General features: G+C 36.9%; 1 protein-coding gene across 4 annotated transcripts in view; it reads right to left on the bottom strand.

Annotated features, from left to right (window-relative positions):
• Positions 1-26286, bottom strand: part of Plppr1 (phospholipid phosphatase related 1) — a 279981-nt gene that overhangs the window by 117037 nt on the left and 136658 nt on the right. For all 4 annotated transcript variants that reach the window (XM_015992506.3, XM_006973667.4, XM_076564193.1 and 1 more), the window contains exon 2: positions 18814-18921. In XM_015992506.3, coding sequence (XP_015847992.2) covers positions 18814-18876 — 63 coding nt within the window. In that variant the 5' untranslated portion in view covers positions 18877-18921. The remainder of the gene's footprint in view (positions 1-18813; positions 18922-26286) is intronic.

The raw sequence follows: 26286 nt of genomic DNA, 5'->3' as shown, positions 1-26286 counted from the left end.
TGAAGGACTCAGAACGGAAAGTGAGTGCCAGAGATGAATGGTGTGTGTGCTGACGCAGAATGTGAACTTTCCCTCTTTTGGGCATCACCTCCACAGTGATATCATCTTTTCTGTGAAACCAATCCATAATTTCCTCTATTCACAGTGTGGTATAAATTCCATGAGAGGACAGGATCCTTGACAGACCATTCTACAAAACAGAACAGATAGTATAAATAGGATATTTCCTAGGCAATAAGAATAACACTGGCTAAACCTGCAAACTGTAAACCTTCTCAATACTGAAAGATAGGAACTCACTTTTTTTCTAGCATAATCTGACTGTCTTTTGGAAGACAAAAAGGAAATTAAAAGAAATGCATCACTAGGGGAATCAAATCAAGGTTATTTTTGGACCAAGTTTCAAGTTATAGTCATATTTATGCACTATTAATTATGCCAATCATAAGACAAAACAAATATATACCCCTCTTTCCTGTTCTGATCCTAACATAGAAAATACATTCTGATTTGAAAGTAGCAAAGAACAGTTATTATCATAAAAAAGATCATTCGTAAAACATATATTCTCAACGCCGCAACTTTCTCTTATTTTGGAATAGAAATGACTGCAGAAAAATACATATGAACATACATTTTACAAAAATAGATATGCATATTGCACACACATGCAAGCCTGTATTTTCTTCTGAGTTTTACTCTATCCATAGAATATAAGTTTCGCTACCTTGTTTTATAGGCTATTATGCTTGACATTTTTTTCCTTGATGTTTAAATTTAAAGATGAGCCAATTTGCCGGGCGGTGGTGGCGCACGCCTTTAATCCCAGCACTCGGGAGGCAGAGCCAGGCGGATCTCTGTGAGTTCGAGGCCAGCCTGGGCTACCAAGTGAGCTCCAGGAAAGGCGCAAAGCTACACAGAGAAACCCTGTCTCGAAAAACCAAAAAAAAAAAAAAAAAAAAAAAAGATGAGCCAATTGAAATCTAGAAGATTCAAAGTGATTTCTTCAAGGCCACATGGCCTTAACATCAAACAAGAACTACGATGAAAACCCATGCTCCCTGATTTCTGAATTGGAACCATTTCTACAGAATGAAAGTTTCTTACCCTTAGCTCAGTGGCTTCCAGCCTTCCTAACGCTATGGGTCCTTAATACAGTTCCTCATGTTGTGGTGATCCCCAACTACAAAATTATTTTATTGTTATTTCATAAATGTAATTTTGCTGCTACTATGAATTCTAATGCAAATATCTGTGTTTTCCAATTATCTTAGGCAACCCCCATGAATGGATCATTCAACCCCCAAAGGGGTCGCCACCCACAGGTTGAGAACCCCTGTCTTAGAATCTCTGCTAAATCACATACAGTTTAAAAAGAAGGAATGAAAAGCACTTTGCCTACTCTGTAAACCAGGATGGGAATAGATGACACAGCTCACTGTACTAGAAAAGGAAATGCCTTGCACAGTGTGTAGTGGTAATACTGCCCCCACATCATTCAGTACTGACAGAGTTGATGCTGTTCAAAACACGAATCTGCAGGAGGTAAGTGAGAAGAATCAGTGATTTGAAGTCTTGGGGCCATTTGACATTTCTTCTAGCTTTTGGCAAATTCCCATTCCATTCTGTACAGTAAGAGTTTATTGCACAGTACAGGAGAGGCAGTTAGCTCTCTGCCATAGTTATTGGCATTAACTGTTTTCCTACAAGAATGACTCTGCCTGAGGCTTTTCTGAGGCTCAAGTAGTACACAGGCTGCATGCAGGGAGGACAAAAGTGGCTATGAATCAATGTCTCAGGAGTGAAATCGAAATAATACAGAACCCTAGAGAAACACTCCAGCTTCCCTGCCACTCTGTTGGGATAACTCATATTTTAGGCTTTCTCAAAGTCTCCAGTAAATACTAATTCCTCATTCTCCACAATGAAATCCCACTTTTCATGCACGCTGTGTTAGCCTCATTTCTTCCCCTTTTCCCTGCTGGGTGTAAGTTTCTGGGTCACCACTCAGGTGAACTTACATTTAAATTGTTATCTTGGATCGCTTCTCGGCCTTTTGGCTAAGATCAAGTGTAAATTGTTATCTTGGAGGTATACCGAGTTGCTCAGTCACACCTTTGCATACATTATATACATTAGAGAAGCAACTGAGGTCATCTTTCCCTTGAGATTATGTCATAGAATGTGTCACTGTTTACAGAATGCAGGCTTGAATGATCAACACAAAGGTAAAAAACTTCATACAACTAGGACTTGTTTTCCAGTGGGAAGAGTCAGCACACAGCCACCATACTTGTTAGATGAGATTAATTGGCTAGTTTGCATCTTTTCTTGAGGAATATGTCAGAACTATCTATGTTTACATTCAGTTCTGTCAAATTGACTAATTTCTGTAGAATGTAAACAAATCATACAGCTAAGTTCTGTGTGTGCCATTAGATTGATAAATCAGCCATTACAGCTTTTACTTGAGCTGGGGGCCATGCCAAAGTCAGTCAAATATCTACAGGCATCAGTTACTGACTATACAGAATCCTGAAAACAATGCTTCCTTGGACCAAACTGAGTGACTGGGGGAAAATAACATGAAAAGAGCAAGATGAATTGAACTGTGTGATCAGAAGCCTCAAGGGCTTTGCTGAGCTGATAAATGATGGATCTTCACACTGTCTTCTAGTTAGACTGTTGGTGAGCCAATGATTGCTGATACTCTACTGGCCATGGATTGAGCATCTTTAACCCTGAAAACAAGCCAGAAAAACACATTTTGTTGTTCTTTTATGGATGAGAGAAATGAGACTCTACTGGGACCTACTGAAGGTCACAGAGCTATTTTGCCAGACACTAAAATCCAAACATAGCCTTTATATATCATGCTGTCTTCCTTCGGGGCTGGAAATTAGGTACGACCATATTTCAGCTTCAAGGTGATTTGTCTGGAACAAAGATGAAGGAAAGACTGAAGAAATATTCCTGAGAAGAACTTAGATTTTAATAATAAAGTGTTGGAATTATTATTAGATGCTTAATTTAAATGTGTCCACTTATTTTGTAGTTATTACCTTGGAAACATTCTCTCCTGTCAAGAAAACGAAGGCTTCCAAGACTCAGGGAGCTGTAAGTAACTTCAACAAACTCACTGAGTCATATTCAGGTAAAATCACTTCTTTGGGCTATTGTCAGGGTACAATGTTGGGTGAAGTAATGTTTATTCATGTCTCCACAAGAACAGTCTCACAATACCATTTAGGTGTTAAAACTTAATGGCCAGTTGGATAGCATTGAGAAATGAGAGCTTTAAGAGACAATTAAAACATGACAGTACTTTTCCTGTCAATGAGATTAAGGTCCATATAAAGGAAGTTTCATGTATTGTGACTACATATTCTTCTCCTACAGAGGACACAACAGCAAGATATCATCTTGAAAGCACCCAGAACAATTCCCATAGACACTGCACCTGCCAAGGCTTTGATCTTGAATTTCCTAGTTTTTATAATTGTAAGACAATAAATCTGTGTTCTTTATAAATTACTCACTATCAAATATTCTGTCACAGTAGCACAAATGGACTAAGATATTAGGTCAAATATCTTTCTTTGTTTGCGTTCTACAGAAATTAGTCTATTTTGACAGAACTGAATGTAAACATAGATAGTTCTGATATATTCCTCAAGCAAAAGATGCAAACCAGTCAATTAATCTCATCTACCAAATTTGGTGGCTGTGTGTTGACTCTTCCCATTAGAAAACAATAGGTCAAAATAGGTTTTATTTATTTATTTATTTATTTATTTATTTTGCTCTCAACATTCTTTTGTCTATTATTAAAGAAAATTAATTCATTTCTGAGTTACCCAACTTCTGTGCAGTGTATACCACACACACACACACACACACACACACACACACACACACACACACACGTTCCCAGAAGATCTGAAGATCTTCTGAAGAGAAATATAGAATTTAATGTTAAAATACTAGAATACATTGGTTGGAAAGGATGTTGTACACATTAGATTTAATGTGTACATATAAAGGTAAGTAAGCACACAGCAATGAGAGCACTTGTGAAAAAAATCCACCTAAAATGACTTAGTGTTAAGTAAGTTATAAAGCACTCTAGACCACAAGGATCTTACTTAATGAAATTACTTTAATCACACATTTTAAATGTTTTTTTTTTTTTTTTTTTTTTTTTTTTTTTTTTTTTTTTTAGTTCTCCATTCTCCCAAACTTATCACTAATTCAGTTGGATTACTTTTTTTCCAGACTCCAGTTAACATTCTCTTTCTTATTTTGGTTGGCCTCTGAAGTGAATTTTGAGACAGAGGTGTGGATGCAAGCATTTAATGTGATTATCTTAGGAATGTAATAAGATTACCAATGAGTAGATTATTACTAAGAGCAATGGCCATTCTATCTTGCTTGGGGCCTTGTGAGAGACTATAGAAGAATCCCTTTAGAAATGTCCTACCAAGGAGCTTATCCACCATTATACTTTCTTCTTTAGTAGAGAGTGTTCATACCTTTGTCCCAAACTACTTACTCAATTCATATGCATTATGTGCTGTTACAACCAGAACAGCCTTAGAATGAGGACCCATTTGGCATGATAATTTTGGCCAGTATGACCATCCTTAGGATGGGTCCAGGAAAACAGTCAGGGGTACTGTCAGCACATACTACATATACTGTGTGTCTATGAATATACAAATCTAAAAGGAGTTTAATTCTTAAACTTTGAAAAAAGAATGATCTAAAGAAATGATTAAGGAAATGTAAATATAGCTTCTCTCCTTTTCATTCTGATAATGAATAGAGTTTGGGTGCAGGTGCCCAAATTTTAACTAGCTTAGCAGTCACCCTAAAGAATGTTGTCTCTATAAACAAAGTACGAAAATCCTGTTTTAGTGAAGCCAAAGACTCAACTCAACCCCATATAGGACAATGAATGTCAAGGAAAGAAGACCATAGATGTGTATCATTTTATATGTTCTTCTTTGAAAATGTAAGTTGCTGTTCATAAAGACATTACAATGAGTGTGTGGGTTAATTAACATTTCAGGTCTAATTCTGAAAACTCACTTAAGTGGAAAATCACTTATACATCCAACGGCTGATACATCAGTACAAAAGTTATTAGATAGTCTTGCATTAGGCTGAACAACACTTGTTCTGCCAAAGACATGGACTTTGGAAGAAAGTGGAAGAGTTGATACTGGAATAGATAATGCACTCATTGTACTGTATATGCTACTTAGGAATCTTAGGAAGATCTGTTCTCAAGTCCCTACCATAAGGAACCAACATCAAAATTTTGTTAACTATCAAAATTAGGCTTATCATTGACACTGTCTTTTTCCAAACCCAAAACATTTCTGTAGTTGTACTAAAGAGGTACATGCTAAAAACAATGCTGTGGTGATATATTGTGTATTCTAATAAAATTTGCCTGAAGATCAGAGGACAGAACAAGCCACTAGATTAAACACAGAGATCATGCAGTGGTGGCACACACCTTAATCCTAGCACTCAGGAGGCAGAGATACATGTGGATCTCTATGAGTTCAAAGCCACCCTGGACTACAGAAGATTGATGCAGTCTAGAAGAGAAACAGAGTCAGGCAGTGGTAGCACACACCTTTAATCCAATATTTGGGAAGCACACATTCTTTTAATCCCAGCACTAGGGAGGAAGTAATACGGCTGGGTGGAGAAAGGTATATAAGGTACAAGGAGACAGGAACAAAAACTTTTTTCGACTGAGAGGCTTTTCAGCTGAAGACTCAGAGGCTTTTATTCAGAGGATTCGTGGAGTTGGTGAGGTGAGTAGTTTCTCTAGTGGCTTGTTCCTTTGTCTATCTGATCTCTCAGCATTTACCCCAATATCTGGTTCAGAGTTTTTTTTTTTTAATTAAAAGACCATTTAATATTCAAACAACAAAATGCACTGTGCTCAGAAGTTTTCAGTAACAAAGACTTCCATAACATACACTCGTCATCACATCTGCTAACTCTATGTAAGGGACAGTTGTTGTAGAATATTATTTTAACTATGTAAAGATGTAGTACATTTGTTTATGCTACAGAATATTACTTTAAGTGTATAAAATTGTGTTACATGTGTTTATGCTGCATTTGTTTAACAATATAAGGATGTGTTATACTTGATGTGCTGCATTTGTTTAATTATGTAAAGATGTGTTACATTTGTTTCACCTTGCCCACCCAAGGCACCTAATTGGTCTAATAAAGAGCTGAACAGCCAATAGCTAGGCAGGAGAAAGAAAAGACGGGGCTGGTAGGCAGAGAGAATAAATAGAAGGAGAATGAGAAGAAGAAGGAGAGGAACAAAGAGAATGAGGATAAAGAGGGAGATGCTTGGGGCAAGAAACCAGACAACCACCAGACAGATAGACATGAGAAGCAGTGAAAGTAAGAGCTACAGAAGGAAAGAAAAATAAAAAGCCACAAGGCAAAGATAGATAAAGAGAAACAGGTTAATTTAAGTTAAAAGAGCTGGCTAGAAACAAGCCTAAGTTAGGCTGAGTATTTATAACTAATAAGAAATTTCCATGTCATGATTTGGGGGCTGGTTGGTGGCCTAAAAGAAAAAGCCTGCTACAGATGAACAAAGGAACCCCTGGACCAGGCTGGAGAGATGGCTCAGAGGTTAGGAGCTCTTCCAGAGGTCCTGAGTTCAGTTCCCAACAACCACATGGTGGCTCACAACCATCTGTAATGAGATCTGGTGCCCTCTTCTGACTGCAAGGATACCAGCAAACAGAATATTGTATACATAATAAATAAATCTTTTTTTTAAAAAGGACCCCCTGGACTATGAAATTTGTTTCTCTCAGAAAGATAATCAGCAAGTCTGAGAAGAGATGGTAAATAGTAAAATTCTTCTGCAAGGTTCTCAGAATCATTTCTGACATTCCGTGTCACCAATGAAGGGTTTTATATACTCAAGGATATTCTGGTTTCCCAAAGCCTGCAGGGTCTTTCACAATTGAGCTTAAGTCTATCTTGACAGTCTCCCTATCACTGTTCCCCACAGAATCCTCTAAACTACAGCCTTTTGAAACTGCTTTCTGCCTTTCAATTTCCCATGACCTTTCTAGGTCTTGGTCCACATTAAACTGTCTAATCATTCTAGAGGACTCCTCCTAAGAGCTTATTCCTTCACTTGACCTGGGATCTCCTGCTCTCCAGGGTTCTTACATTATGTTGAATATATTAAAATATAGCATACTGCACTTCATACAATTGTTCTTGCTATAAGCATTTTAAATTAAAAAAATTTGTACAGCTACATATTATATGTTGAACATATTAGCTGCCCCACACTATCACCCTACCCTTCCATTTCTAAGCTAGCATCCTTGTTTGTTGCCTTTTTTCTTTAGAAAACTGAAATGATTTATATAGTTTTGCTTTTGAAAACTCTGCTAATGAATAAGGTGCCATTGATTATGGCAGGGTCAAAAGTTACAAATTTGGTCGTAAATCCAGTTTGTATTTAGCTGGGTGATGTTGGACAAGCTACTTAATCTCTGAATTTCAGTTGTCTTATCTGAAAAATATTTGGATAGTGGCTTGCTTAGGATGATGAGTTCATGCTTTAATTATTAACTATAGAAAGAACTGTTTTTGATACTGTATTTAATATGCACCAGAGACCGAGGATCACTGTGGGTACTTCAGCCAGAGCTGCCAGTTGAAAATGATAATTGCACACGTGTATAGGAAATGCAGTTCTAAAACTGAATATAAGAACAATCATTTCTTGTACATAATGAACAATTTAACATATTAACCTATAATCAAAGGAGAAATTAAAATATTCAAATACACTTTCCTAAACAAGGCCAACAAAGAAAGCATGATTATAATTATTTTTAACAATACCCCCATGGGGTTTGGCATTGGTGAAGACCACACAAATTATGTTGTAAAAAAATCAAGTGTTAGAAAGAACAGTCCCCACTATTGCTTCTATTAGCTCTTCCCTGAGAAATGATAGGAGTCTCATGGGGTTTTGTAAATATAGTTAATTTTCAAATTATAGTAAATATAACCCATTTTTTGTATAAAGAATTTCCTGAGAAACATGTCAATAATGATGTAATCTTGAAAAGTAGTTATTTTTTTCTGACAAAAAAATTAATGTGAATTCATGAAAAAATATACTTTTAATTCCCAACATTTAGAGAAAAACAATAGCTTTTGTGTGTTTATTCTCTCATAAGCACATATACATATTGCCAAAATGGCACCAAATTTTAAATCTGTGCCACTACATCTGCATGAAAGGTTATTTGGCTAAGAGTGCAGTATTTAGTGCCAATAGTCTAATGTATATAGTATGTCTAAGAAGTTAATAAGGCTTATGGCCCACAAAAACCAAGTTTCTATAGATGAATCTACATGGCAAAATTGAACAAGAGGAGATAGAGAGAAGGGTTGTCTGCCCTCCAGTACTGGTCCTCCAACAAATACATGGTTTTATAGGTCTCATACCTGAGTCCTATGAAAAGGAGGTCAATATGCAGAAGTTTAAGATGCATACAGTGCCCCAGGCTGAGTGTGGTAGCATTTGTCTTCAATCCCAGTACTCAGGAGGCAGAGGCAGGTAGGTCTCTGTATGTTCAAGGCCAGCCTGATCTACATAAGAAGTTTCAGACCAGCTAGGGAGACATATAGCAAGATCACAACTCAAAGAGAGAGGAGAGAGAGAGAGAGAGAGGAGAGAGAGAGAGAGAGAGAGAGAGAGAGAGAGAGAGAGAGAGAGAGAGAGAGAGACCTTTCATGAGTTGCAGATAAAAATCCCAGGCATACCTAGAAAGGCCTATAGGAATGTTAGAATCCTGTGTGATCAGATGTCAGAAATGATCAGTCGCATGTTAATTCATGTTGATACCATCATATCTGCCATTCATACTCACAGGCTGACAAAGTCTGGAAAACTCAGATTATAACTATTTTGAATTCATTCCCCTCCCCATTCACTGAACTATCTAATATTATTTCCTCATGGGATCACCTGTTTCCTACAATACAATGTTAATGGATCCTTGCTGTTTCACTATATGATGGACAAGAATCTTCAAATTTACCCCTGGTGCTTTAATGATAGTACTTTTAATTTAGCATTACACACTACTTTATGATAAAATAATGAATCATCTTGTAGCAAAGTCTGCTCACATTTATGATTATTTCTGAAAGGTAGATTTATACTTTTGGGTTTATAGTATATTGCCAAACTGCTTGCTCCACAAACTGATATTTTAGCCATTCTTTTAAAAAAGTGAATATTTTATCATCTATTTTTATGGGCTGAGAGATCTAGTAAATGTATTAAGGATACCCCTTGGGTATGTATGATTCTTGCTTAGACAGCCATCTTTGAGTTGAGGGGTACTTAGAGTCTGAAGGGTGTGTTAATAGTCTCCCAACCCAGTCAGAACTAGAGTCGCCTCTTCAACCTCCTGCTTCACAAAAACTTGTTTCTGTGTGAGGAACGAGGGGATTTCTGAAATACACCATTTAATGAACAAAAATTCTGCAAATATTTTCAATGTCTTATTGACTGGAATATGGCTGACTAAACCTGTATTATCTAAATGCTGCAGGGTTTCATTTTTAGTGGGAAAAGAACTCATGAGGACACCATGATAAGCCACCTAGGTAGTAAAAGACATTCTCTCTCTCCCCTGTCCAATTGTTTGCAGGATGTAACTCCATACTCCCTTAGAAGAGGGGCATGGCCACGTGATTGTGGCTCTGGTTAATGAAACATTAGTGGAAATGACATACATGACTAAATATAATCTTTAAAGATCAGTTTTAGGAGGCTGCATGACTGTTTCCCCCTGACAAAAGTAATCATGGAGCCACACTGAGATGGAGGCTCTAAAAGGTTTGGTCCCTAAAAGAATGAGATGAACGGAGAATTCCTGTCAACATACATGGGATTACAGTACAACAAAGCAGCCTGGATGTTAGTTAAGCCACTAGCATTTAGACACAGTGAGTTACAGTGGCAGAATCTATCCCATATAGTAAGGATCAATAACCTGGTGCTATTTGTATACATTGTCTCATCTTTTATACAGTTATAACTATGTGTATAATCATGTTTAGATATCACAACAGAGTACATGTAATTGCTTTTTAGTATTTTGACACATTCAGGCACAATACAAACTAATGCATATTTACAAAATTATTTATGTTTTACAAAAACTATATGCACCAAACTAATCTTGGTAGTGATCTCTGGGAAGGCAAGGAGGAAGATGAGATCCTGTAAGAAAGATTACATGGGAGCTTTGACTGTATCAAATAAGCCATTATTACTACGTTTTAAATCCAAACCAAGTAATGTCAAAATGCTGAAATTCTAGAGAGCTAAATTATAGAGACTTTTGTGATTTTTTTCTATTATATAAAATATAATCAGACTTTCCTTTGGACCACCATCTCCCAAATAATGACACGGAGACTTATTATTTATGAAAGTTTAGCCTTAGCTTAGGCTTGTTCCACTAGCTCTTTCAACTTAAGTTAACCTGCTTTTATTGATCTACATTTTACCATATGGCTTTTTACCTTTCTTTCATTCTGTATGTCTGACTCCCTCCATGTCTTGTTGGAGTCTCCTCCACACCTTGATTATCTCCTCCTCTTCCTTTCTCTCCTCAGAAATACTGCCTATACCTCCTGCCTAGCTATTGGTTGTTTAGCTTTTTAGTTCACCAATCACAGCAAATACATTTTCACACAGTGTACAAATATCCCACAACAATAGAATCTAGTTGAAGTCCTTCTAAATGTGTTTTAAAGACAATGTTATTTTGGGACCAAAGAAATGGCTCAGTGGTTAAGAGTACTTGCAGAGGACCCAGGTTCAGATCCCAGCACCCACATGGCAGCTTACAACTGTCTGTAATCCCAGTTCCAGAGGAACCGATGCCCTCTTTTAACCTGCATGGGTACCAAGCCTGTATGTGGTGTACAGATATGAATGCAGGAAAAGCACTATACACATAAAACTAAAAGTAAGTAAATCTTTTTAGAAGGAATGTTATTTAATGCCAATCAGAGCTTAAAGTGTTTTCTGAATCTCACCAGTCAATGTAAATCTCCATTAAACCAAGTGATTTCCAAACAGCTCTAGGCAGTTGAAATCTATCTGGATGAAAATATAAAGGTGTTCATGAGGCTCTTCAAGGAAGATAGATTCTAGGAAGAAGTTCACATTTCCACAGTTTTGTCTGTCTTCATTTTGGTCTCTGAGGACATCAACAGGGACGTCCCGTCTCTAATTAGTTCTCTGCTGGAGAAACTCACCTATTCTCTGTAATAATGATGTCCACATCTATGCAATGAGGGTGAAGGCTAATTTAGTTTATATTGTACAGCTCCCAACTTTAATATCATTACCTAGATTGCCTTGGGCAAGTCAATTGGCTTCTCTTTACTTGAGATTTTTCACATGAAACTTAAAATAGGCAGACAAATTGCTGTTATGTAGGATCAATACTGTCCTACTGATGTTTTAAACATCCAGTTTTAAAGTAGTATCAGACTTTCAAATGTGATATACATGACGGTACCAGTATCTGTAGATCGGGAGGAGCAGAGATGTCTGAAGGGAATTACTCATCTTACTAACATGTTGGCAAGAGCACAGGCACACTTCCTCTGCTCATTCCTTCCCTATCCTCCTCTACATTACTTGTGAGGTTGCAGACATTTATAGAAACATGTACATCCCCCAAGAGTTATGTTGTGTTTTTACTCTCTTTGAAAGTGTAAGTTGTGGGAAGAAGACCTGACCTTTGAGGAAACCAGGAGGAGCTAGTGACACAGTGGTGTTAGAAAAGCAGGGGGACAGATTCCCCACCCCATGTCTTTAATTTGGATGAAATTAACTGACTCCTTCCAAGTCTGTTTCTTCCTCCCAGGGTCCCTTGGTGTCAGGACAAGAGCATCTTGTTAGTCCTCACTTCTCTTACTTTGTGAGAACTTATTTGAAATGGGACCTGGACCCCTGAGCATCCTGCTTCTAGAAACTCAATGCTGAAGAGCAGATGGGCTTTGACTCACTCCAAAGGAGATCTGAAGACAAGGATGCTAATCTGTCTTTGACACTAGCCTGGGAACCTTGGTGCTTTGAAAAATAGGCAACTGAATATTGATTGCACTGAAAACAACACTCAAATGATGTTTACACAGAAAAATACAGGCAAGAACTATTTTGTCATTAATATTTGTCACTGTAATTTAAAAGTCACACAATTTTATTGTTCTGTTATCTAGCAAAACCATTTAAGCCCAGAAAGTTCATTTATTGGGGGATTAAACTACCCAGAAGCTGTCTCTTCTGTCAACGTTTGAGGTTTGTGTGTGTCCTTGTGTGTGTGTGTTCCTGATGTGTGTGTGTATGTGTGTGTGTGTGTGTGTGTGTGTGTGTGTGTGTGTGTGCAGGTGCACACAGGCATAAGTGTATAGTTAGCTTATGTTCATCTTTGTATCAGAACTGTTACTTTAAATTTATTCTTGTCAAGTATGTATTACTTAGCAAGAATGCTCAGGTGCCTCACCTCATCAATTTTTCAAAAGCTCCCATGATGCATTTCTGTTTCTTCCGATTTAACAAAGTAATTGAAGTCTCAAAGGACAAACTCAATTTTCTATCAGCAACAAATGATAGAGCCAGGATGTGAGGCCAGCAAGCTTCATAACAACTTAAGTTTTTCCATTACACTGCAGATGAGGATAAGATTTTGATACTTCCCTGTAAGCCAAAACCAGCAAGGTTTTATTAAAAATTGGAGACAAAATTTGAATATGAATTAGTCATAAAACTCTAAAAGTGTCAAAATCTGAGCCTCAGCCACAAATAGTTAACACAGCTAAATCTGAGCAGCTGCAAGCACAGGCTGGCAAGGCGGGTGAGGAGGCATCCTTCTTCCAAAACCAGAGGCACTTCAGACAACAGAAGCGTTGACAGTACTCAATGTCCAAAAGTGATGTGGGGTTCCTTCTCTTTTGCCCTAGAGAAACATACCCAGAATCATCAAGTTCTGACTGAACATCATGTTCTTTATCCCCAGGATGTGATTTATCATTACCATCCAGTAGGCTAGGTTCAATCTGAGAAAAATGAATTGTAAAGCACAGGCAATAAAAGTTGCAAGTACAATCAACTTTCAAAATGGAAACAAAAAAGCCTGTCACATGCATATGTGTCAAGCCCTGACTGCATTCATTATGAAAAGGTTTCGAGTCCCCAGAATCACTTTCTGAGGAAGCATGGCTCCATATAGAGTTCTGACCTTAGCAGAAATACATTTGAAATAGATTTGGCGGTGTGATTTATTCACAGTTTTAAAGATAATACTGTAAAACTGTCCTTGGAAGAATCTATTTGTATGTGGAGAAATTTGTCCAAAATGATCCTGTTACTATTAAGCATTCTGGAAAAATATACCTATTTTTCACAGTGAGAATGGGAGACCATAAACAATACACATTGCTAATGTTCAGACTCTTGAGATGCCAATTTGGGGGTCTTCCCTTAGGAGAATGCTCCTTTTATAGATTCTCAAGTGTGAAATGTGTTGCTGAAAAGGCAAGATAAAGAAAGTAGGATGCACAAAGGGGGTATAAAAGGGAACACAGGAATAACAATTTAGAACACAGAAAGACTCCTGATTCCTCTGCTACAATTTAAATGTTTTACCTGCTTGTTCTAAGTCCTGTGTCTTGACTCCCCAAGATATTACTGACTACAAGCACAGAAACAAAGCTGAGAAAGCATGCCTCCTGTCAAAATAAAGGCTCTCTCTCCTACTCCGTATGACTCCTCTAGCTTTTGTCCACTCCAGCATTTGCTACTTTCTGCTTATTCTATTGTAACTAGATCAGTGAAAAGATAAAGTCTATTGGTAAGAAATACCACAACGGAGCATCTTGGAATTTTAGAGATTTTGGATTTCTCTTTCATTAGAGAAATGTGCTAAAACTTTCACAGCCTAGACTCTAAAAATCATTATCTGTTTGTCAAGCCTTCAGTTTCAGGGCCTCTGGTCAGAGACAAAAATCTACTGGCACTGGGAGATTACAAAAGATTCATTCTGCATGCCCAGCATTCTAGGCCTTGGGTTCCAGAATCCCCTGCCTTGTCCACTTGACATCATGTATCTCAACCTACCCTGCTCTCCTTCAATGCTCTGCCTGTCCCTTTGGTCCATTCATTAATTTCTATACATGCTCTTGTAATCTATAAATACTGTCCTCTCATTTTTGTGCAATTCTAGAACTGCCCAGGGCAATGCTGCTCCTGACTTGTTACCTGCATGGAACCTTTTATGCTCCCTCCAGCTTTTTCCAGGTGAGTCCAAAGCAAGTTCCTGCTTCACCAGGAAATTTGAATTGTAGATGTCAGTTAGTGTCTATTCTCCTCATCAACGTCTAGGAATAGACCAAACATACCCAGTCCAATGGCTGTGCTCATAAGAGTAACAAAGAAAACACATGTGGGAGTTCTATAATGGGCAGTAGGTGTCTTTCATCCTCTCCTTATATCACACATGCATTTAATCAAGGCTGAGAAAGCCTTGCTTTATAAGGAGATTTTTAAGATCCAAGTAACATAAGAAGCCTGGGTACACACAAAACATTCAAAACAAGGCAAACACACTATGCCTCAGGGAAATTATAGATATTGAAAGTTTTGTTACATTAGTAAATACATTGATGGGAGAAAAAGAATAGATAAAAATGTAGTACAAATACATATATGCAATTAACTTTCTCTCTCCCCTTTTCTTCTTCCACTCTTCCTCTGTTATCTCTCTCCCTTTCTCTCTCCATCTCTTTCTGTTGAACTCACAGGTAAGTTGAGTCAAGAAAGGTACTAAAAATCTGAGTGGTACTCCATAAATGCAAGCCCCTGTGGACCCAGGTAGGGTAGAGCAAAGGTTACAGTTCATTCTCAGTCTTGGGATTTGGACTGTAGTGTCCCCTGACAAAGGACATGAGAACTTGTGTTAGAAGTGCAACTCTTGTGTAAAAGCCAATATTCCTGAAAAGTTGCTTTTCACTTCTGAGAAGGAAGGCACCACAGAATCCACTTGCTGGCACACAAAGAACACAGGGACAGAACACTCTGATTTGGGGGTTTTGGAAGCTAAGGCTCCAAATGATAAAAACCAAGTGCAAGAGTAATATTCATTCAATAATCCCCCTAAAGTATTGCTAACCAAACCTAGTACCCACATGAATCCTAAAAGAATCTCTCCACTGTGAGTTATAGCAGCAGACACAACAAATAGAGGGCTAATCGGAGCCCATTATTCTGGGAGTATGTAAAATGCCTCGGGTACAATTAAAGACAGACAAGAAAGCCAAAAAGGCAACAAAATAACACTATAAAGTTGGAAGATTTTTAAAAACATACACAGAATTTTTAGAAATTAAATAGAAACAAAATGAGTAAAGAGGAAAAGTATATAAAGAAGTAGAAAGTTATAAGATACATCAAAAAGTTATTACAGTGAAAAGAAAATAGAACACTACTTAAATGTTCATGTGGTGTGACTTTTCTGGGGTGGGGGACATAAACAAACATCTATGCATCCAGAGAGGGCATTAATGGCAGAGGAAAGGAATTATTCTACTCCATTCTAACCTACTGAGCCAGGGACTTTACTGGCATTACTTAGAAGAGCATGGGTGATGTGGAGGCAGCTATATCACTGAAAAGTCCACTCATGCATGGTTGATGATTCATGACCACTATGTCCTTGAAGGTCTCTGCATGATCTATATCAGCTAGCAGGACAGTCTCCTCTTCCCAGAAATTATTTTACTGCTTTTATAATCTTCAGGAGGGACTTTGTGAGTCTTGTTAAGTTTCAAGAACTTCCCAAGCCTTATAAATTTTGTTTCTTTCTTGAGTCTTAAGAGCCTTCCTCCTCCCTCCACAAGGGCACATTTCAATCAGGATAAAACAGCTATATATCATTCATATTGAAAATGTAAAACAAATCATAGTAGAAATTCACACTTAGAAACTGAAGCACACCTAGGGAAGTGGGGGAGGATATTGCAATCACCTGAAAAGAAAAAGTGGATCCCTTATTGAGAAGAGGAATCCTGGAGGAATTTGTAGCAGCAACAATAAAGTCAGGGAGTAAGAAGGGGTAGAATAGTGGTGACTGTTCCAGCCCCGGAAACTTGATGCCAAGTAAAGTCACCATTCCTTAGTTATCACAATATGAAGTCAAATTCAGAGAAGGATCAAGAATCTTTATGATTTATGACTTTTGAAATACCTGCTACAGGATGAATTAAAGATTAAAACTATTTTGAGATGCCATTTCACCCAAGTCACAAGGGATCATCAGTGGATCAAATGACAACAAATAAGGGCATGGATGTAAGAAAAGGGGAACCCTTATTCACTGTTGGTGGGAGCATCACTATGTAGTCAGTATGGAAATCATTGTGGATGCTCCTCAAAAAGCTAGAAATGGAACTACTGTGTGTCTAAGCTATAATTCTCCTGGCACATACCCAGAAGACTCTATAGCCTACTACAGAGACATTTGCTCATCCATGTTCATCACTGAGCATTACCTAGGAAATAAAAATAGTCTAGATTTCTACCAACTGATGAATAGATAATTAAAATGTGGTACGTACACATAATGGATTTTTATTAAGCTATAAGGAAAAATAGAAATTATGGGTTTTGCAGGAAAATGGATGGAACTAGGAAAATATGCTGAGGTAACCCAGGCATAGAGAGATAATTACTACATGTTCTCTCTCAGATTGGGATCTTTGCTTCAGTCTTTAGAGTTATATGTTTAACCCAGAGTACCTGTAGAAGCCATAAAACTAGAAAAGGGCCATTGGAGTAAAGAATGCCTTCGTGGAGGCAGATAGTAGAGTATATGTGATGTGAAAGAAGACAGGGTAATACTGCAATGGAAAGGTTTAAGCAGGGATGGGGGATAGAAGGGGAGAAAGAGTTAACCCAAATGAAGGGTGTGTGAACTAACCAAATGGAAACCTACTACTTTGTAATCCAATTAAAAAGTATAGGTGTAAAGAAAAGTGCTAGAAGGATAAACCATGACTATCTAGTAATGCTGCTCCAGTACCAGATGCTTGATACCTTCTCAGGTATTGTTGATCTGGGAGGCCCATAGACCCACAAAACAATACTCATGTCACTTGTGTTGGTTGTTCACCAGAAAAGTTGATAAGACCGTATTGCTGAAGTTATAATATAACCCGGATGCAAGGTCTATAGAAATCAATCTAGTGCTGAGCTGAAAGCTTCCTTCCCACTGGTTAGCTTTCCTAACACCAGAAGTTGCTATACAGGCTGCCATAGGAGAAAAGGATTAATGGTCTTACCTAGATTCGAATCCTACAAATGAATACCAACTTGCCAGGGAAGATGTTCTCACTGTTGCAAGAGTGGCATGACTGTTAGGAGAGTAACCAACTGATCTCTGATTGGATTTGAGGCTAACTCCACAGAAGAGAATTCACTAGAAATCCAGTCAAATCCCCATGGCTGAATAGAGGACTCACTACTGTTGTCTAGCTAAATTGACATGGCACCCAACTACCTTCTAAATATTTATTTTTGTAGACATAGACAAATGCTATCCTCAGCCTTAACTAGAGGAATTGCTCTTTGCCTCAAAAAGCAATGTACCTACAGAGAAGGAGAGTTAGTCTGTCTTCAGGATGAACCATTTGTTCAATACAACATGGTCATCCTGAAACAATTCATACACGAAAAACAAAAATGGACTCATCAAATTGTATTTATAAATTTGCACACACATGCACATGTGTCTGTGTAACCATAATAATCATGGAAGAAGAGGCCATCAATTTGAGAATGGGGGACAGCGAAGGAGTTGGAGGGAGGGAATGGAGGTAGGAAAGGGAATTATGTTTTAATTAATATTGTATTAAAAATAAAATGTACACATGAATCATATTCTATGTTGTAGGACTTTGGCCATATCTGTAGCATTTTACTCTCCTTGGAGGAAAGCCAAAACAAAGCAAAAACATAAACAACAAAAAACCCCAAAACATTTGAAGCAAATATGGCAAAATTGTAACATTAATTCTTGATAGTGGGCTTGAGCATTTGTTTTCTTGTGTTTAATGTCTTTCCTAATTAAACACCAATATTCATTGATGCAACTGACATTTTAATCTAGTTATTTTGGGCTACATCTTCTAATACTCTTGTTGCTTTGCCTAGAAGAAATAGAGGGAAATGATCCATTTTTTTTTTAATGAACGAAATAGATGAGAACCATGCGAGCCACCTTGAGGTTCACTTTCTTTCTCTTACTTTTCAACTAAGTTCTATTTTGCTTCCTCACTCAACTTCTTCTGAAGAGACATTAATGATATATCTTGAACACCATTACAAAATAAGAATGACAGTACAGCAAGAAAAAGAATAAACCATCTCTCCTCTCCCAGGTTTCCAGACTCATATTTATGTCAGCATCAAGGTGAGCTACAGAAGGATTAATTCATCTCTCTAGCTTCTGCTTCACCAGCCAAGCTCATCATTCACACATAAGTTTCTTACTTAATAATATTGTTTTTAAATTATTAATTCTCTATTTGTGACACCAAAAATTGACCCAATCTTGAGATTAAATAATTTCATAAAGTAATACATATCTTCAGCATGAAATTTGCTATGACATCTTGTTCATAGCTTTAAAAACATATACTTACCTCAACAAATATGAAACATGGGATGATGGAGTAACTGTGTTGAGTGTTGTTCCCTACAGCCATTTCTCAAACCATGTGGTGGGTCTGCACTGTCTGAAACTGTCCAGGCTGAAATGAAAAAAGATTGTAGGGTGTAAGAATTGCATGTTGAGAAGTTCCTTAGGTATGTACACAAAATGCCAGCTACCCTCTAGATGGGCAGACCGAGTACAAACAAGGCAAAAACATTGATCTATAGCACAATTGAGCTAGACTAGTAACTAAATGTATACCAGCTATGAACAGTCATAGAGAAAATTTGACCAGGTAAGGAATTTCTCACATATAGAACCATAACAAACAACATTCTTACTAGGGCACTGCACTGTAAGACCAAGTAGACTGCTATCATTCCACAAAGCATAGTTTCTGATATAAAACATTTCTGATTATCATCCTGGAAGAATTCTCTATCTGTATCTAATTCTGGTTTACAACCTTGTTTGGTCTGTTTGTTTGCCTCCGCCCTTTCCTCTCCTCTTGGGGCCAACATCTACTACAGACACAAATCTTTCCCTTCTTTCCTGAATTGTAATTACTTGCCCTTGCTCTCGTGTCTACACAGCCATCAGCTAACTACTTTGGGTTAATACGTTATTGACTTATCTTTCTCTGCACCCCTGACCTGTTCATATGACCCCAACATGAAACATCAAAGCAATAATCCATTCTCCACACTTACAAGAATAGAGGAGCTAGACAATAGCAGATTACTCCTAAATATTTTATTACGTTATCTCTGTCCTGCTCAGAACTAAAAATATTCTTCTATTAGGAGAGTAGGTTAATTTGGGTTTTTCTTACTAACATGAATGAAGCTGAGATTTTAGATTTTGATGAGACTTTTCAGAAAAAAAGGTTTCCATGACATGATTTATTCTTTGTCCAAAATAATGCTGCACGTAGGTCATGAATGCCATTACCAGCTGCTCATTGCTTCTCACTCTGTTTCTGTGTCATTATGGCCAACAGTTCTTGGAGTGCATGGGAACTCCAGGGCTATTGAATAGCCAACTGCACCTGTTAATGTCTTTATTTAGTTAATTTCTCTTTATTGAGTTCTCCCATACCTTACCTGTTTGCAAAGTAAAACTTTTAAATAGATTTTCTTCTCATTTTAAGATGCCACATTCTCAATTGTTAATTAAATTTTTCTCTGATCATATATTATTTATATTCTTAGCAATCTCTATTTATCACAATGTACAATTTTAAGTTTTGAGCAACTTTTGAAAATTAAATGCTATGAAATAACATCCATAATATACCTACTACTTTATCATTCAACTTTGGGTTTTAGGAAAGACTAATAGTGTCTTTATTAATAAAGAGACACACATACATGTTTTACACATTGAATTAATGGGTCTTATTTTGTTCAATTTTATGTTCTTCAAATATCATAAAATCACTCATCATTCTTCATTTCAAGAGGTCCCATTTATTAATGGTTTCTCTCAATGTCTGTGCTACTGGTGTTATATTTAGGAAGCGATCTCCAGTGTCAATGCATTCAAGACTACTTCCTACTTTCTCTTCTATCAGGTTCAGAGTAACTGGATTTATGTTGAGGTCTTTGATCCACTTGGACTTGTTTTGTGCTTGGTAACAGATATGGATCTATTTGCAGCCTTCTACATGTTGACATCCAGTTATGCCAGAACCATTTGTTGAAGATGCTTTCTTTTTTCCATTGTACAGTTTTGGCTTCTTTGTCAAAAATTATATGTTCATAGGTATGCGGATTAATGTCAGGGTCTTCGATTCGATTCCATTGGTCCACATGTCGGTTTTTATGCCAGTACCAAGCTGTTTTTATTACTGTAGCTCTATAGTAGAGCTTGAGGTCAGGGATCGTGATGCCTCCAGAGGTTGTTTTATTGTACAGGATTCTTTTGGCTATCCTGGTTTGTTTTTCCATATGAGGTTGAGTATTGTTCTTTCCAGGTCTGTGAAGAATTGTGTTGGTATTTTGATGGGGATTGCACTGAATATCTAGATTGCTTTTGGTAAGATTGCCATTTTTACTATGTTAATCCTGCCTATCCATGAGCATGGGTGATCTTTCCATTTTCTGACATCTTCAATTTCTTTTTCAGGGACTTAAAGTTCTTGTCACACAGGTCCTTCACTTGCTTAGAGTTACCCAAGGTATTTTATATCATTTGTGGCTATTGTAAAGGGTGATATATCTCTGATTTCCTTCTCAGCCTGTTTGTCAATTGTATATAGGAGGGCTACTGATTTTTTTGAGTTAATCTTGTATCCTGCTACATTGCTAAAGGTGTTTATAAGCTGTATGAGTTCCTTGGTCGAATTTTTGGGGTCACATATGTATACTATCATGTCATCTGCAAATAGCAAAAGTTTGACTTCTTCCTTTCCAATTTGTATTCCCTTGATCTCCTTATATTGTCATATTGCTCTAGCTAGAACTTCGAGTACTATATTGAATAAGTATAGGGAGAGCGGACAGCCTTGCCTTGTTCCTGATTTTAGTGGAATCGCTTTGAGTTTCTCTCTATTTAATTTGAGAGGCTGTTGGCTTGCTGTAAATAGCCTTTATTATGTTTAGATATGTTCCCTGTATTCCTGATTTCTCCAAGACGTTTATTATGAAGGGGTGTTGGATTTTGTCAAATGCCTTTTCAGCATCTAGTGAGATGATCATGTGTTTTTTTTCTTTCAGTTTGTTTATATGGTGTATTACATTGACGGACTTTGATATGTTGAATCACCCTTGCATCCCTGAGATGAAGCCTACTTGATCATGGTGGATAATTGTTTTGATGTATTCTTGGAGTCTGTTTGCCAGTTTTTTATTGAGTATTTTTGCATCAATATTCATGAGGGAAATCGATCTGTAGTTCTCTTTCTTTGTTTGGCTTAGGATTCAGGGTAATTGTAGCCTCATAGAAGGATTTTGGTAATGTTTCTTCTGTTTCTATTGTGTGGAACAATTTCAAGAGTATTGGTATTAACTCTTCTTTGAAGATCTGGTAGAATTCTGCGCTGAAACCTGGGCTTTTTTTTTTTTTTTTTTTTTTGGTTGGGAGACTTTTAATTACTGATTCTATTTCCTTAGTGGTTATTGGACTATTTAAATAGTTTATCTGGTCTTGATTTAACTTAGGTATGTGGTACCTATCCAGAAAATTATCCATATCTTTTAGATTTTCCAGTTTTATGGAGTAGAGGTTTTTGAAGTATGACCTGATGATTTTCTGGATTTCCTCATTGTCTGTTGTTATGTCTCCCTTTTCATTTCTGATTTTGTTAATTTGGATGCTCTCTCTCTCTCTGCCTTTTGGTTAGTTTGGATAAAGGCTTGTCTATCTTGTTGATTTTCTCAAAGAATCAACTCTTTGTTTCATTAATTTTTTGTATTGTTCTCTTGGTTTCTATTTTATTGATTTCAGCTCTCAATTTGATTATTTCCTGGAGCCTAATCTTCCTGGGAGACTGTGTTTCTTCTTGTTCTAGAGCTTTCAGGTGTGCTGTTAAACCACTAGTGTGAGATTTCTCCAACTTCTTTATGTGGGCATTTAGTGCTATGAATTTCCCTCTTAGCACTGCTTTCATAGTGTCCCATAAGTTTGGGTATGTGGTATATTCATTTTCATTGATCTCTAGGAAGTCTTTTTTCTAGGAAGTCTTTAATTTCTTTCTTTATTTCTTCCTTAACCCATTGGTGATTCAGTTGAGCATTATTCAGTTTCCATGAGATTGAAGGCATTCTGTAGTTTTTGTTGTTGTTGAAATCTAATTTTAAACCATGGTGGTCTGATAGAACACAGGAGATTATTCCAATTGTTTTGTATCTGTTGAGATTTGCTTTGTGGCCAATTATGTGGTCGATTTTAGAGAAGGTTCCTTGGGGTGCTGAGAAGAAGGTATATTCTTTTTTGTTAGGATGGAATATTCTGTAGATATCGATTAAGTCCATTTGAGTTATAACATCAGTTAAGTCCTTTATTTCTCTGTTAAGTTTTGATTTGGCAGATCTGTTCAGTGGTGAGAGTCGGGTGTTGAAGTCTCCCACTATTAATGTGTGGGGTTTTATATGTGATTTAAGCTTTAGTAATGTTTCTTTTACATATGTGGGTGCCCTTGTGTTTGAGGCATAGATGTTCAGAATTGAAACTTCCTCTTGGTGGATCTTTCCTGTGATGAGCATGTAATGCCCTTCTTGATGTCTTTTGATTGATTTTAGTTTGAAGTCATTATTCTTTACAATTCAGATGTGCCTTGGTGTTAGCACTGTCTAAATACAATGCAATAAATATAAAAAGTTAAAAACTGATCATGTCCAAGTAATAAGGGCTACCACGGAAAACAAAGGCATGGATACATAGTATTTTAAGTGATTTTTTTGCATAGAATTAGTAAATAGCAACAAAACAGAGAACTGAGATACTGTCTTCCAATGTTATTATACACTTTTACATTTGCACCATGAATATATCAATATTCTCATTTCTACACATCCTCAATATAACATTTTTATGGTCTACCTTTTTAATTATAACCATTCTAGTATATATGAAATAATATCTCACTGTGGTTTGAAACTTGCATTTTTCTGATAACAAGTAACTCTGATCATCTTTCTATGTGTACCAGGCATTATTACATTTGCTTTTGTGAAATGTCTATTCAAATCTTGCAGCTTTTGTGATTGGCTTGTTCACTGTATTATTTTCAGGGTACATTTTCTCTTTGTATATTCTGGACACATATCATTTATCAAGTATATGTTTCATAATTATTTTCTTTCAGATTCTTGCTTGCCTTTCAGTTTCTAATGGTATATTTTATATGCACATTTTGCTAATATAACAATTTTAATTAGAGTTTAATTTCAAAGGCCATTAAATACAGAAATTTATTACCCTATTATACTCATCCAGATTTTCAACTGCATCTTAAAAATGTAAAAGATATAAATCAATGTTGAGATAAAAATAAGTATTAGTAATTTTCAGAAAAGACTAACAACTTAAATGAAGTATGGTAAGCAAATAATCTATAGAATAAATTTATATCACCAATGAACAAATGAAAATATCCACAAATTTATTTATTAATTCAGGTTACAGAAATAAAAACAAGTAACACATAAATACTTCATATCTCTGAGAGTGGAAAAGAGAAGCAAGTCTGATGGCCACAAGTCTTGAGTCTAATGGAGCAGTGGATGCCGATCACACGGCTGGTCGAAGTGACTGTTGACGAGCACATCAATGGCATTCAAGTCAAATGTACTCAGTGTTTCACCATAGGACAAAACCTCAGAAAAGCCCCCCAACCCCAAACCCAGTGCATTTCTATTACCCTAGCAATGAGCAATCTGCAAAACAAGCAAGAAAACAATTCCATTCACAATAAAATCCTTACAGTTAGGAATGAGTGCAACTAAGGAGGGGAAATGTCTGCATGCTAAAAAATGATGAAACACTCATGAAAGAAATTGAAGGAAAAGGCATTCCATGTTCCTGGAGTCAAAGATTTAATTATGGTTAAAATGTCCAAACTACCCAAAATAGTCTTCAGATTTAAGCCAATTCCTATCAAAAATTCAAAGGCATTTTCCATTTTCTATTTCAAAAAGCAATCCTGAAATCTTAAAGGACCAGAAAGAAGGACCAGGCAAAAGAAGCCTGAGGAAAAAGGTAAATTTGGAGGCATAACACTTCCTGCTTTCAAAATACATTTCAGAGGTAGAGTAACTGAAGCAATTTTTACGTAGAGACTTTGTGCTTTTTCACTTATTCTAGCATATTCAAAATCATTCCTTGAAATATTTATATGATGGCTATTTTCCAGGCTTTTCAGATAATCATGGTGACATTCCTATATATTGACTCTTGTTTCTCATTCAGTTTGAAAGAGTCTCCATTTTCAGTACTAAGAGCTGTTTCTTACTGAAGCCTGGGTTATTCTAAGGTTCAGGGCTTTATTAATTATACCTCTTCTGATACTGCTCCAGTGGATGGAAGATCTAGGATGTCACCTATACTGCCATATGAAAACAAAGTGCAGGCTCATGGTGGGGGAGGGCTTATGAAGTCAGGCTATCCACTAGAATCACTGAAAGCTGACTCCACAGTACCCATCAATAACAACAGCCCCTTCAAACTAGGCATCATCTGAGACCCTCTGAAGAACAAGAGGAAAATTTTTAGTGTATAATATATTCAGGTTTATATCAAATAATCATAAAATGTATTTTTTTCTTTTCATGAAGAAAGGCGTTTAAAAATGCAAAGTGACTTTGAGCTCTTATAATAATGATAATGCATCCCCAGTTGGAATAAATGTGAAAAAAGATTTGTTAAATGAGATGGTTGTTCTGGTTGACTGAAAGGCAGACAGGCAGGAGGAGGAAAGCACTCCAATAAAGCTTCTAGAGCTATGAATTCACTCAGCTTCTTTGTGAAAGCTTAAGAACAATAACAGACCCAATAGAGGAAATTCAAGAAGGAGACACGGATGTTGTTACCAGACTCTACTCATGTGCCTGCTGCTCAGTATGACAAACTCTCAACACTAGAATACCTCAAGGCTACAAACTCACGGTTGGGCATTTCCATATCAAATGGAAACATAATAGAAAAGGAGGAGAATTAACATTGACAGGCAGCACCCTATCTTGTTAATTAGCTCAGATGAGGTATTTCATCTCTAAGTAAGTATTACTATATTACAAGGCATATTTCAATGGAATCTCAATTCAGTGTCCTTTGATGTGTTGTTTCCCACTGAAATGTTTTTATAATTTCCTCTTAGTTGTGGTAAGTATAACAATTTGTTGTAAACTTAAGACAAGTAAAGCCAACTACAGATGATCAAGTACCCATGTCAGTAATACTGAACGTGAATGAAGACATTCTTGGAGATAGTAAGATGGGAATAAAGATCTTCATTTACAAGCTGTTTGAAATTACATTAGCTGGCCAGTCTGGGGAGTTCTTGGGAACAAAATGGCCTTGGGAATGAGTGTCCATAATGTAGCAATTTTGTGTCCAACTTTGATGTGAGTTAAATTGTTCTTAGCAGTCCTTCATCTCTCATTTTAGGGAAATATGATCACCTTCCTCAATGTATAGAATATACACTCATCTAATTTTGCTAAGAAGACTATGATGGTTCTTTTCAAAATGCTAACAAGAAAGCTACCAAAAGTGTTACCTTTCTGAGTAAACCCAACAGTCTCCACTTTGAACCCACATTGATTTAAGAGTGTTTCTCAGTCCTATCACGGTTGACTTTCTTCTAGTCTAGAGAGTAATAAGGGGCTATCCCGAGCATTTCTGGGTGCTTAGCCCTGTACACAAGATACCAAAGAAGTCAGACATCCTCTCACCCAAGGTATGATGATCAAAACTATTCCCAGACATTGCCAAATGTCCCCTTCAAGTGGGGACATTGTTT

Source organism: Peromyscus maniculatus, chromosome 2 (assembly GCF_049852395.1).
Source record: "Peromyscus maniculatus bairdii isolate BWxNUB_F1_BW_parent chromosome 2, HU_Pman_BW_mat_3.1, whole genome shotgun sequence".
NCBI classification, from domain to species: Eukaryota; Metazoa; Chordata; class Mammalia; order Rodentia; family Cricetidae; genus Peromyscus; species Peromyscus maniculatus.
Note: the sequence above shows the minus strand (reverse complement) of the source record. Positions and strands in the feature narration are given on the sequence as shown.